General features: G+C 36.3%; 2 protein-coding genes across 5 annotated transcripts in view; one reads left to right on the top strand and one right to left on the bottom strand.

Annotated features, from left to right (window-relative positions):
* LOC110845402 (DE-cadherin) overlaps nt 1–12,673 on the top strand; it is a 48,040-nt gene that overhangs the window by 33,870 nt on the left and 1,497 nt on the right. For all 3 annotated transcript variants that reach the window (XM_022091790.2, XM_022091791.2, XM_035850538.1), the window contains exons 3-33: nt 3,191–3,336; nt 3,413–3,523; nt 3,613–3,738; nt 3,826–3,958; nt 4,116–4,134; nt 4,244–4,304; nt 4,583–4,643; nt 4,714–4,759; nt 4,822–4,909; nt 4,981–5,038; nt 5,104–5,239; nt 5,314–5,491; nt 5,573–5,638; nt 5,711–5,895; nt 8,472–8,572; nt 8,641–8,687; nt 8,767–8,863; nt 8,941–9,062; nt 9,147–9,229; nt 9,303–9,802; nt 9,897–10,127; nt 10,208–10,344; nt 10,415–10,561; nt 10,684–10,884; nt 10,957–11,014; nt 11,094–11,307; nt 11,384–11,477; nt 11,556–11,649; nt 11,721–11,863; nt 11,942–12,163; nt 12,245–12,611. In XM_022091790.2, coding sequence (XP_021947482.1) covers nt 3,191–3,336; nt 3,413–3,523; nt 3,613–3,738; nt 3,826–3,958; nt 4,116–4,134; nt 4,244–4,304; nt 4,583–4,643; nt 4,714–4,759; nt 4,822–4,909; nt 4,981–5,038; nt 5,104–5,239; nt 5,314–5,491; nt 5,573–5,638; nt 5,711–5,895; nt 8,472–8,572; nt 8,641–8,687; nt 8,767–8,863; nt 8,941–9,062; nt 9,147–9,229; nt 9,303–9,802; nt 9,897–10,127; nt 10,208–10,344; nt 10,415–10,561; nt 10,684–10,884; nt 10,957–11,014; nt 11,094–11,307; nt 11,384–11,477; nt 11,556–11,649; nt 11,721–11,863; nt 11,942–12,163; nt 12,245–12,611 — 4,272 coding nt within the window. The remainder of the gene's footprint in view (nt 1–3,190; nt 3,337–3,412; nt 3,524–3,612; nt 3,739–3,825; nt 3,959–4,115; nt 4,135–4,243; nt 4,305–4,582; nt 4,644–4,713; nt 4,760–4,821; nt 4,910–4,980; nt 5,039–5,103; nt 5,240–5,313; nt 5,492–5,572; nt 5,639–5,710; nt 5,896–8,471; nt 8,573–8,640; nt 8,688–8,766; nt 8,864–8,940; nt 9,063–9,146; nt 9,230–9,302; nt 9,803–9,896; nt 10,128–10,207; nt 10,345–10,414; nt 10,562–10,683; nt 10,885–10,956; nt 11,015–11,093; nt 11,308–11,383; nt 11,478–11,555; nt 11,650–11,720; nt 11,864–11,941; nt 12,164–12,244; nt 12,612–12,673) is intronic.
* On the bottom strand, nt 6,263–8,152 carry LOC118435131. 2 transcript variants are annotated; one of them, XM_035850541.1, is made up of 11 exons: nt 8,035–8,152; nt 7,915–7,965; nt 7,805–7,843; nt 7,718–7,730; nt 7,590–7,627; nt 7,473–7,511; nt 7,376–7,414; nt 7,257–7,310; nt 7,146–7,181; nt 6,976–7,083; nt 6,791–6,904 (listed from the first exon to the last, which is right to left on the bottom strand). In XM_035850541.1, the coding sequence occupies exons 5-11, from the start codon at nt 7,597–7,599 to the stop codon at nt 6,885–6,887; spliced, it is 306 nt and encodes a 101-aa protein (XP_035706434.1). In that variant the 5' UTR covers nt 7,600–7,627; nt 7,718–7,730; nt 7,805–7,843; nt 7,915–7,965; nt 8,035–8,152; the 3' UTR covers nt 6,791–6,884. The 2 variants fall into 2 exon arrangements, with proteins under 2 accessions (XP_035706433.1, XP_035706434.1); XM_035850540.1 differs by having other exon boundaries at nt 6,263–6,904; nt 7,376–7,511; nt 7,590–8,049.

Raw genomic sequence — 12,673 nt, 5'->3', positions numbered from 1 at the left:
GTCTACAAAGACTGTGTCACATTAAGAAACCGATTCTTTCTTGGTACCATCTGAAAGAATAGTTCTAGAGTATTATGAAAATCAAAGATTGGAGAAGCTAATTTGGTTTCATTTTTCATGTCCATTTCCACCATGGGTAATGTGATTTACTCCGTACTTATCTATATATATCCTACTTCCTCTAACACATCATCATCATACATATTTATGTATATGGCTTGTTGCAATACAAGTTTTTTTATTTAAAAAAAGAGATCAACAACAGCAAAACTTGGAATTTTATTCCAAGTCATAAAATACATTGAAGAGAAGAAGTTTTCCACCACGGAAAAGTGTAATCCAATCTCATGAAAGTTGACGAGAACAACTCTCCCAACGCTCGTAAACCATTGTCTTTTGCTTGTACGTTGGTATGTCGTGTGAGTTGCGAAATTCCAGTGTTCTCAAGTGAAGTCATGGGATACTGAGGAATGGCGGAGTGGTGGTAGTGACTTAAATCTTTTTGACCGCCCCTCTTAACTTTTTAACGTTGTTTTGTAATTCATGACCCCCATGATTACTCGCTGTCATGCTGTTTGTCAACTTTTGACGTTTCACGACATCACGGGATGTTGAAATTTTCAATTGGTGGAAAAGTGAGAATTCCTAATGTTGTAACATGTTAGTTGGTGAAGAATAACTCAACCAAACTCCATTTAATACCTGCGCGTCTTGAAAAAAAAAAATTTAAGCACATTAGTTATCACTTTCCGTTAATGGATGTAACTGAGACTCGATGTTTATGTCACTTAGTTTCTCTTCTCGCAGGGTGAGAGCAAGTTGAGAACGGCAGTCTGTGAAAAATGCTTCAAGTGCTTGCTGTCTCAGAGAATCAGGTTCACCAGCAACCAAATTTGGCTAATGGATTCTACACACCACGACGGTGTACAGAAAAATGCAGAAAAAACGAGTCAAGTCGTGTGCATGTTAGATACTCGGGTTTGAATTAAGGCATCCTATTTCAGAATTACCATCATTTGAGTTAGGAAATGAAAGGGAATGCGAGGTCATATCTGTTACCTCATGAAAATGTTTACATTTTCTGACTCCATTGTGCAATAAAGGAACAAGTATCAGCATCGGCACTTGTATAATATTAAGTGGGACGGCTATGCGCACTCATCTCATGTTCTTCCCATCCTCTCCTCTGCTTATGACGAAGAAATGCAATTTGGCATTATCCCTGGAAGAAGATAAAACTAATAGCTTAAAGTTGTGAGCTTGAAACTCCATTGCCCACGCGAAACGAAGGAGAGCCCACCATTCGGAAATAAGAGCAAGAAGAAGTGTTTTATTTAAACCTGTAGTCAAGAGTCCAGACGGACGGACGGACGGGTGGGCAGGCGTTGGTTGGTTGCAGATTGTTTCATTTTTAGAAAACAGGATGAACTTTAAACGAAATGCAATCCACCTGGTCTGCTGGCTACGGTATTGCATAGGAATGGGAGCAGTGGAGAGGCAATAAGAAAAATAGAGAGAAAGTATCTCTAATAATTATGCAAATCACTTCCCTTCCGGATCATGTAAATTTCATCTATAAAAATGAGCCTGGGTAGCGGAATTAGTCCTCCGAGTGCTTTTCCTCACCTTTCCTCCCTCCTCCACTGCAGAGCAAAACAATGGAACAATTTCCGATATGAGCTGTAAAAAAAACTCCCCCCGGCGATATAATGAAGGAAGGAAGAAAGCTTTCTCCGACCGCGCTTATGTAGAAATATAAGTAATTTCTTAGCTCCCCTTTATTTTATTTTATAAGCTTTGTATATTATAATTTTCCAATATTTCGTAGTTATTATTCTTTTATTACTATTTTATATCCGAAGTTTTGCGCGATAGATAGTATATTTATTGTCGTATTCCTTAATTTTCTAGGTTGCACAAAAATTGTTGATTAGATTATGGAACTCGATCTCACAATTAGTCAAGGAGAAAGTAAGGTTGTATGTCAGTGAGTCGAATAGTCGGAGTAACTGGCATCATCACCATCTTGTTGTAGTCGTTGTCTCGAATTTCATTACTAGAATGCGTGAATAAATAAAGAGCGGAGATGATGGTAAATTGTCGATTTAATCTCTCGACTCGACGTAAGCTTCTTTATTGATGTCAGAAGCCAGGTAGAGTTTTCTTTGGGCGAGAGGGCATAGGACATGCAATAAAGGGTCCTCAGTTTCCTTTCAACCCAAATGAATGAGATTGTTTACTTACAACAACTTACTTATCCCTCAGCAGAAGTGGAAAGCTTTGTTGATGACTTCCAAAAACCACGAAATTCGAGCCCTTTTGTTCTCTTTGTAGCACGCGCAGCAGCTTGTTCGTTCGTGGCTTTATTTACCAAGATCACCTCATTACGAGCAGAAGTAGTATTATCTGCTCCACTCTTCATATCTACACTTTATTAGAAGCCACAGAAATAAGCCCGGCGTTGCAGTTTGTAAACTTTATTGTATAACCTATCGCCTACACTCTGTTGCACCTACAGACTGTTAAATAGGGATATGAAAAGCCACTTGAGAGAGACCATCGTTTGAACGCTATTTTCTTTACGACAGACAGGAAAGCTTTACTACTTGTTTGATTCAAGGAGTCCCTAAATCAAACCAATAATGTGATGATGATGAATCATGCTAACGAGTGTTGTGCATTTCCTGCCCAAGGGGCTAAATACGTGGTAAGAACTACACCACGACAAGCTTCTTTGAAGTTTTAGTTGAGGTGGTATACCGTGTATGGCAGTAGCATTTTAGCATTAAAGTAGTCTGATGAGGATCTAATAGTAGGTATACATACTTATATAACAATTTGTTTGAGGTGTTTTACTGCTCTTCACTTATTGCTACTGCTGACAGTTCGCTCCTTTGTTCCTTAAAATTGATAGGTAGAGTATTGAACATCACATAAATCGTGAAGAGTATTTGTGAGCATCACTTGATAACAAGTATTTCCGCTGGCTGCCTATTTACTACAAGAGTGAAAAGCGACAATTGAAGCATCCGGGACTTTGATTTCCTTCAGTGCCTATCTTATTTTTATTTGTACACATACTAAACATTGCCGACATAAGCTAATGCTGCTGCTTGTGTCATTTGACTTTATACTTGCATTATACTTTGTCAGTTCAAAATTTGACTTACATTTTGTTTGTTTTTTTAAGGTCATAGACGCCATCGTCTGCATCACGGAGAGGAGCAACGAATTAGTCCGAAAAGACATGGAAGAGAAATCAACATTCCTCCACAGTTTCAGAGTTATGTCGCCGACAATCGGGGTGGAGATGGTTTCAGCTTTACACCAATCCAGGTATGTGACTACGCACATATATAAAATTCTGATAAAAATACTACGTTTTGTTAAAATTATGATTTTTCTAATTTAGCCTGAAGAGAAATCCATGCACCAAAATTTACACAAGCCTGATTTCGTTGACTGTGGTAGTTATCGTCCTTCTATTCCTGAAGGCGAACCAGTTGATACTCCCGTGATTCAGGTACGAGCAAACTAATTGACAGTTGTCACTTGCCAGGAAGAATTAAATGCGAGGTTCCACAATTGATATCTCCATGTATTGTTTTATAGGTCAAGGCCTTAGATCAAGATCCCCCAGAATCGGGGGGTACGGTAACGTATTCCATCGTATCCGGAAATGAAATGCTGGCTGATTTTGCAGTCGATGAGCATACAGGATGGATCTCAACAAGAAAAGTATGAATGAAGAATATTGCTAATTTTACCATATTTGCTTGTATGCACACACACTTTACCAATAATTTATTTATAACATTACTACAGATTTTTGACCGTGATGAGCCAGCTAAAGAAAAGGAAGTTTATGTCACCGTACAAGCTTCCGATAATGGAAATCCTCGATTAGACGCTGTTTGTACCCTTAAAGTGAAAATTACGGATATTAACGACAACACTGGTAATACATCCGGAGTTTATTACGTAATTGTATAATTGTAATGAGAAATGCATCTCATTGTGATCCCACCTGCATATCATTATCTCAATGTGCCTCAAGTTAATAGCATAAAAAACAGCAAAATTAATGAACCCAATTTCTTTTTGTTTCGTTACAGCTCAATTCCTTTTGTCCAGGTCAGCAAACTTGTATTACTATTTATCAAATACGCATTTTCTTCATCAAATACCGACATATTGTACATATTGTGATGTAAAATCTACACAAACCAATTTATATTTACAGGAGATTCAATCAAGGCTCGTACGTTCCAGAGCATGAGTACAATCCCCACTTGGACAAATATGTAAGTACTCCAATCATTTCTTTTATTTGATCAAAAACTTGTAATACTACTTGTAAGTCATACATATTTCTACAAAGTTGCTAATGTCACTAATTCTTTCATGCTTACGTGGTAAGACTGTTTATGTGAAAAGACGCAAGGTACATTTAAAGTGAACAAGTTATAACCAAGTTTTTTTTAAGTTATTCTGATTAAAGTTTATTTGGAGTTTTGATTTATTTAAAACGCAAATGATTTACAATTATAGTCAATTAATTTCGTTTTGCTTTTATTGTCAGGAGTACAAAGAATCAATGCCTCAGGATTTAGCATTAGGTCAAGTCGTAATGAGGATCTCAGGTGGGTAATCCTTAAATTAATTTCAAATTGTTTGGCTACTTAATATTCACTGGTACTTTTAAAAACACAGCCACTGATATTGATGACGGAAACAACGGAACGGTTGTCTACGCATGGTAAGTTGGCAGTAAATTCTAATTGCATGTACATATTTTACAATATTTTTTTCTTTGGACAGTGAACCTCATCCTCAAAATCCAAACGATGTGGAGTTTTTTGACATTTCATCAGCATCAGGAGAAATTACATTGAAGAAACGAATCGGGGTACGACTTTTGTAATTACATGGTCTCTATTGGGCGGTTTAATAATAATCATTAATATTTTTTAATTTCAGAACCAGCAAAAATTTCAGTTGAGAATTGTTGCATCCGACTTGGGAGTCCCTCCAAATAGTAATTTTTCTTTAAATACATGCTCATTTATGAATGAAGTTATCAGTGAGAACGATTTTTTATAGGTGCCATAACAGATTTGTCAATTGTCGTGGCTGAACCATCTCAGCGGCCACCCGAATTCATTAATCCACCAACACTTATCCACTTGGACGAATACATTTACAATTTGTCTGTTCCTGTTGCAACCTTATCAGCTAGGTATGCACTTTTTATTGCCCTCGTCCATTTATATACCCTGCAATTTGTATACAAAATCCGCATCCTTGTTGTAGATCGAACGCGGATGACGAGCTTGTTTTCTTCGAGTTGGTAAATGGTCAGACTCAGCCAACGAACAAAGAAGCAATCTTTACTCTTGAGACTGAGGGTAGAAATACGGCCCATATTAAACTTGACCGTCAGCTCGATTATGAATCCACTACTAGATATACACTAACCATTCGTGCACAGGTACTGATTTTTACATTTGTACTGATTTTTACAAGATATGTTGATAAGAATATGTACATAAATCTGTAATTGCATTTTCAGAACAAGTACAATTTAGCAGCAGAGACATTGCTAACGGTTATGGTCAATGATAAAAACGACGAGAAGGTGAGGTTTTGAATAACATTGACTGTTGACATGAAGAAACTTTGAACATTTTTATGTTTTTTAATATTTTAGCCATATTTTACTGAAGTCACGACGGGAACTGTTTTGGAAAATGAACCAATTGGCACGTCTGTCATGAGGGTTCGAGCTATTGACACTGATGGTACAGCTCCAAACAACGAAGTCACCTATCATTTAAAGAGTGACGAGGAGGACAACTTCAGTATCGACGCAATATCAGGAGAAATTAAGACAAGGTTATTTTATTTTTTTATTTTATTAGCACCAGTCGCATGTAAAGTCGCATGTAAATAAAAAAAGACAACAGTTTTGCAAGATGCTTTAGAATGATAATAAAACAAAACAATGAAGTGAGTTCATCTTCTTCAGAATGGAACGAATAAATAAATGGAGAAAACTAGACTAAAACTAAATACGATTTAACGGATGCGAATAAAAAAGTTAACTGTAAATAAATAACTTTCTTTAAGAAATAACAATAACATCCCTCGTTTTCTGTGCCGACGTCAAGAGTCTTTCCTTGAAGAAGAAGGGCGCATTTGCTTTCCAGAGAAATTCTTGATCTCCTTCCGCACGATATTCCTTCTTTGCAGAAAAGTCGAAAATTGAGGCTTGTTTCGCCAGCCGTTGTGCGTTCTTTATAGATTTCTCATCCAAGGGTTCCCTCTTCTTGTTGATCAGGAACTGGCGCATTCCTTGGAAGGGATGAATTTCTCGAGAAAAGCCAAATTCCTACAACTCATAATAAAATAACTATTAGTGTAATCAATTGTGATACTTAATCGATATTTCTAAAAACAGGTAAAACTACTCACAATTATAAATGCTTCCAGTTTAGAAGCAAATGCTTCAGAGTCCGTCACGAGTTGACGAAGTTTTTCTCCACTTGCTGTTTTAATACAGCCCACGTTGCAATTGATAATGAAAGTTGTAAAGCCAACTGATCCTTCATTTTCCTCCAGGAATTCAAAACAAGCTCCCTCATACTTGTGTCCTGGTCTTGACTTTTGCCCTCCGCCGTACTTGCCTACATAAATCCCCATTTTCTTGGTCTTATCATCTTCTGCAGCACGGACGATTTTCTCGATCTCTCCCAGTGTCTTCCCTTTGACTTGCTCCCAGTCAAAGAACGTGTTGATGTAGACGCAATAGTCTTTTTTCTTGAGAAAGGTGTCTGAAACGAATTCTGGGAACTCCTTCTGAAGATCATTCAAAGTCAACGACTTTACATACTCTTCAAAGGACCTGTAATAAATTAGTGTGAATTATTTCTCAAGAAATACAAAGTATTAACTATATAAATTAGTGTAACTCACACTCCTGCGTGCAAAAGTCCAACGTTTGGGTGAAGGTCCAACCACTCGAGCAAAGCGTTGTCGTCAAGTTTGGTCGTGTGCAGAGGAAGACCATTTTCAACGCGCATCCTGTGACCATACAAATAAACTTGTACTATATATTATGTACTCAATTTCTAAAGAAAAATTACCTGTTGTATTCATATGACTTGGCTTTGATCCGGTTCCTATAATTTTTAGAACAAGTTTTATTTTTTGTTTTGAAAAACTGGAAAAAGAAAGTGTTTAAAGAAAGTGTTTACCTGAAATTTTCATCAGTCCGGTATTTTTCTCTGTCTTTCTCGTTCCTTTTCTTTCTATCAATTACACAATAAAACCATTTACATAAACAATTAAATTTTATCAAGAAAAATTCACTTACTTGAATTCATCCGTGGACTGTCGTTCTCGGCGTAGTTGTCTATGCAAACATATCATAAAAAAAATTACCATTTTTCTGTAGACACAAATTGACTTACTTAGCTTCCTCTGAATTTTGTTGTGCCAGACGTTTCTCTCTGTCCAGTTATATTCAACAATGAGAACTTACTTTGCCAAATTTGATTAGTTAAATGTTTATATCAAAATTCACTTACCTATATTCATCAGTAGTAACTAACTCGCGTCGTCTCACCTTACAAAATCGTGTTAAAAAAATGCATCCAAAATATTAATATTTAATTTTCTCTAGAAAAGTTTAAGCACTTTCCGTCGAGTACCATACCTTTACGTCTTCTCTATACAAGGAAAATAATAAATAAGAGTATGTTTTTATACTTTTTTAGTATGATGCTATCTACAAATCACTTACTTAGCATTGTATATTTTCTGCCGTGTTAATGTTTTAGTTCTAAAGAGATTACGAAGTTGATTTAAATACTGAGAGTTGATATGAATGATTAAATAAATATTGGACACTACCTATTAGCAGGTTTCGCATAACTAAGCCTTTTTCGCTCATTTTCCTTAAGCCTGATTTGGAAAATAAAAATAAACACTATTTAGATATTTCTCAAGAAATTAAAAACTATTACTTCTTACCGTTTAGTAGTGTCAAAAGGGCTTTCGCCAGGTTTTGGGTCCGTGGATACTTTTCTTCCTTTCCTAAAGATAATAAGATTGATGGTTTCTAACGTCAGCGACAACAATTAAGTCCAACTATGTATTTCTAAAAGAAAAGTTTAAATAAGCTTACGCCATGATCAACAATTATTGTAATAATTAGTTGGAACGCAATAATTAAACTTAAAAAGAGGGATGATGATGTTCCTACCCGTGGCTGATTTGCTTGCATGAAAAGTTAGTAATCAGAATGTAAGCAAACGTTTAATAAATGTTGAGATGCAAAAAATCTTTATTTGCCCCGTAACCGCCAAATCTCACTTTCATCGCTCTCTCACAAATATTGTTGCAAATCATTTTTTTTATTTGTAAATAATTAATTGTTGATGAAACCATAGACTGTCATATTTTTACAGAAAAATGTTTGATCGAGAAGAAAAGGATACTTATCAGGTCATAGTCTATGCGAAAGACGGTGCCCCTTCAGTCAAATTGAACAATGGACAACCAAATGAACGTAAGCGGATATACACTACATTTACATATTTAATATTGGAGGAATAACCCTAAAACTTTTATTTATAGGGCCACAAACACTGAAAATCGTAATTGCGGATAAAAATGATAACGGGGTAAGTATAACAATTTCATCTTTGATTATTTATATTGCTGGGTAATTTAAATATTCTAATTAATTTTTATTTTATTTAGCCCGTCTTTGTAAGAGACTTGTACGAAGCTGAAATGAGCGAGGATGCGGATTTAAACCGAGTCGTCGTCGAAGTGAGGGCAAAGGATGCGGATACAGGTATGAAGATATCCACTGAATTTGGTATATTTTGGATGAAATGTTTTTCATGTATTAATTATTTTCCTGCGATTTAGCTTCCGTGCTTCAGTACACCATCACAGAAGGAAATATTGACGACGCTTTTGCCATCAGAAGTACAAGTACTAGCGGAGTTATCACAGTTAAAAATAAGTTGGATTTTGAAAGTATAAGACAGGTAAATATGTATACTTATGACGAATCGTTTAATGTCGTTTGATGTCCTTCAAGGTATTAACTTTGAATGATATTTGAACTTTAGTATGAATTGACGGTACGTGTTTCTGACTCTGTTCATGAAGCAAAGACAAAAGTCAAAATTTACATCCAAAATGTTAATGACGAGTAAGTGATAAAATTTTCTAGACTACAAGGAGAGTTGTAACACATATTTAATGATATATAATTCTTTGTATAGGCCTCCAAAATTTGAACCGATGAATTCCAATACGACAATTGTTGAAGAATTTATTCCATCCGATTGCATTTTCCGAGTTAAAGCTTACGATCCAGACATTGGCGACCGAACTGTACCCCAAAACATCTCATATTTCATATTGACTGGAAAAGAGCACTTCAGTGTTGGACCGGATGACGGTTGCGTCAAAGTGATTAAACCTTTGGACAGAGAAGATAAACCTTTCTACCAAATGGTGGTTGGCGCATCCGATGAATGGGGATTGGCTCCTACAAAATTGGATTTCTACAAGGAATTGATTGTTAATTTAATCGACATTAATGACAATGCTCCTGTTCTGTCTTCACAAAATCCCGTTGTATGGAATGAAAACCAACCTCGTGGTCCTATTACGCAACTTGATGCAACCGATGCCGACAGTCCTGAGAATGGGCCCCCGTTCACGTTTTCAATAGATCCCAAGGCTGACATGAAAATTAAAGAACTATTTTCTATTGAAGGTATGTACATACATGCTGGATGACATCCATAATTTATTTTGATGCCTTGTTGTTTCATTGTTTTAAAATGTGTGGATTTATTTTCTACTCACAGGAAAAACTTTGAAGGCAAACAAGGATGATTTCGATCGTGAAGAGGTGAAGCAGTACGTGGTGCCAATCGCAATCAGTGACAGTGGGAGAGAGAGGAAAACCGGAACCAGTTATCTCACCGTTATCATTGGTGACCAAAACGACAACGACATGCAGGACGGAGAAAGCCGAATCTTTGTCTACAAGTACAAAGAAAGGAACCCATTCCCAATTGGACGAGTCTATGTAAAAGGTATTGGACACGTTTAACATATAAGTATATCAATCACCGAAACGTTTAACATCAATTTCAAATGTAAATTAATCTCCTAGACCCGGATGACTGGGACTTGCCTGACAAGACCTTCACATTGACCACCTCCAACTCGCATTTCACTGTGGATTCTGATACTGGATATATTAACATGAAATCTACTGCTGAACCCAGTGACCACGTTTTGACGTTCAAGGTATTTATATAACTTGATTGAGATTTAGTTTAAATTGAACATTTCTAAAAGTTGTGGTTTGCATTTCTAGGTGGAAGACAGTAGATGGGGAAGTACTGTAAATGCAAAAGTCACTGTTACAGTAAAGGAAATAACTGATGAAGCTGTTGATAATTCTGGATCTATTCGATTCATGGGAACAACCAAAGAACAATTCATCAAAGTAGACCGAACTACTGTAAGTTATTAAATCACAGCAATTTATTTATAGCTACTGCGATATATTTAATACGATATTACTATATTGTTGAACCAGTCAAGTATTTGGTCATTTTACACAATATTAACATTATTTAACAGGGATTGAGTAAAAAGGATAAATTGCAACGCGAACTTGCTAGAATATTCGAAGTTCCGATTGAAAATGTCGATGTCTTCACCGTTGGCAATTCTCCATCAATCTCAGACATGAACTTTTTTGATGTGAGATATTCCGTCCACAACTCACCTTACTGGAAAGCTGAAAAACTGAATGGAAAACTCGCAGAGTCTAAGGATCTGGTAATTAATGAAATGTTATATTCTGATGATTGTATTTATGTAATTGTGACTATTCTCTTTTATCACGATTAGTTGGAAAAACACTTGGAACTGAACATTGTTATGATTGGAATTGATGAATGCTTGAAGGGTAAGTTTCACAACTTTACACTAAACTCAGGTCAATCATGGTATACAAATAATAATAACATATTTATTACATTTGACAGAAAAACACTTTTGTGAATCGTCATGTTCAAACACTTTGGCCAAGAGTGACATTCCATTAAAAATTTTCACCAATGAGACATCATTTGTTGGTGTTCATGCATTTGTCCAACCTGTCTGCAACTGCTCCTCATTCCAGCCACCAAATAATTGTTTACCCAATCCATGTCTCAACAATGGAATATGTACAAGTGGTGGAGGATTGGATGGATTCAAGTATGTTTTAATAATCCAAAGATATTTATTGTAATAGGCTTGTGTTTTTGCATTTTTTACATAATTATATTTCCAGATGTGAATGCGATGCTCCATTTGATGGACCTCGTTGCGAAATTACATCCATTGCCTTGGACGGAGTAGGGTTTGCGTGGTTCCCATCTCTCACGGTTAGCGCTTTTACTTATTTTTAGTTTTATCAACTTTTTTTTTACTAAATAATTGAAACTTTACTTTTATTGAATTAGGTTTGTAATGACTCGAGTCTTCAAGTGGAATTTATGGCGTCAAAAAGTGGTCTCATCTTTTACAACGGCCCAATTTACCAGTCGTCTGTCACTGGTGCGCGTTCAGCATAAAAATTGTCGCGTATTTTTTAGTGGATGAAAATATTTAATTGTCCTCTTTTGTAGACTTTATGTCGTTGGAACTGAGGGATGGAAAGCCTATGCTTTTAATGGATTATGGAACCGGTGTCAGCAGATTAGAAATTGAGCATTCCCCAATGCTTGCGGATGGATTGTCTCATAAAGTGCACATCACATGGAATCCTTCGGTACTATTTCTGATATACTCTCATCAGCTTTATACTGAATATTATAGAGTAAAATTTAATGCATGATATTATCTGTAGGCCATTTCCATGCGGGTTGATGAGTGTCGAAAAAATGAACCTACTTGCTACCGAACTGCTCGACCAACTGGGACAAATTCTCAACTGAATGTCAATGGACCATTCCAATTGGGTGGCATTTCATTTGATCCAAAAAGACTACAGAATTCCATGAAATGGTCACAAATACCCTCGAAAGAGTTTTTCCAAGGATGCATTGCCAATTTAACGTTCAATGGAGAGGTATGCAACCCGACTACATATACATATTTATGCATATAGATTTCCTAACAGTTGATTGATTAAATTTTGTGTGATTCGCAGTATGTTAATTTGGGCAACCCAAGCTACTCAACTTTAAATGTTACTACTTGTGATTCGCCAATCGCTGGTGTCATTAAAGCGACGCTAGGAGTCGACTACAATTTCATAATCATTCTTCTTATCTGCATCCTGGTCTTAATCCTCTTGGTCCTTGCAATTGTCTTTTACCGGAAAAAGCGAAATTATGAAGAAGTTAAGGGTGAACTCGGGGATGACGTGCGAGAAAATATTATCAACTATTCTGACGAAGGGGGTGGTGAAGGAGATCAGACGGGGTATGATCTATCAGTTCTAATGAAGCCTGCCAATGGGCCAACTTACAATGGAGATAAAATTCCAATGGAGAGTTTACAACCTGTTGGCCGCAGTAAGTTTTCTTCGAATTATGGCTTTTTTTAAAATAATTACAGACATGTAAAATGCATATAT

The sequence above is a fragment of the Folsomia candida genome, unplaced genomic scaffold (genome assembly GCF_002217175.1).
Source record: "Folsomia candida strain VU population unplaced genomic scaffold, ASM221717v1 Fcan01_Sc003, whole genome shotgun sequence".
NCBI classification, from domain to species: domain Eukaryota; kingdom Metazoa; phylum Arthropoda; class Collembola; order Entomobryomorpha; family Isotomidae; genus Folsomia; species Folsomia candida.
Note: the sequence above shows the minus strand (reverse complement) of the source record. Positions and strands in the feature narration are given on the sequence as shown.

Excerpts from the sequence above, each read along its gene's own strand:
- LOC118435131 (XM_035850540.1), bottom strand. Across the intron at positions 7,311-7,375 it reads CAGTCCACGGATGAATTCAA|AAAGAAAAGGAACGAGAAAG; the intron begins GTAAGTGAATTT and ends TGTAATTGATAG. Across the intron at positions 6,905-6,975 it reads GGACTTTTGCACGCAGGAGT|GTCCTTTGAAGAGTATGTAA; the intron begins GTGAGTTACACT and ends AATTTATTACAG.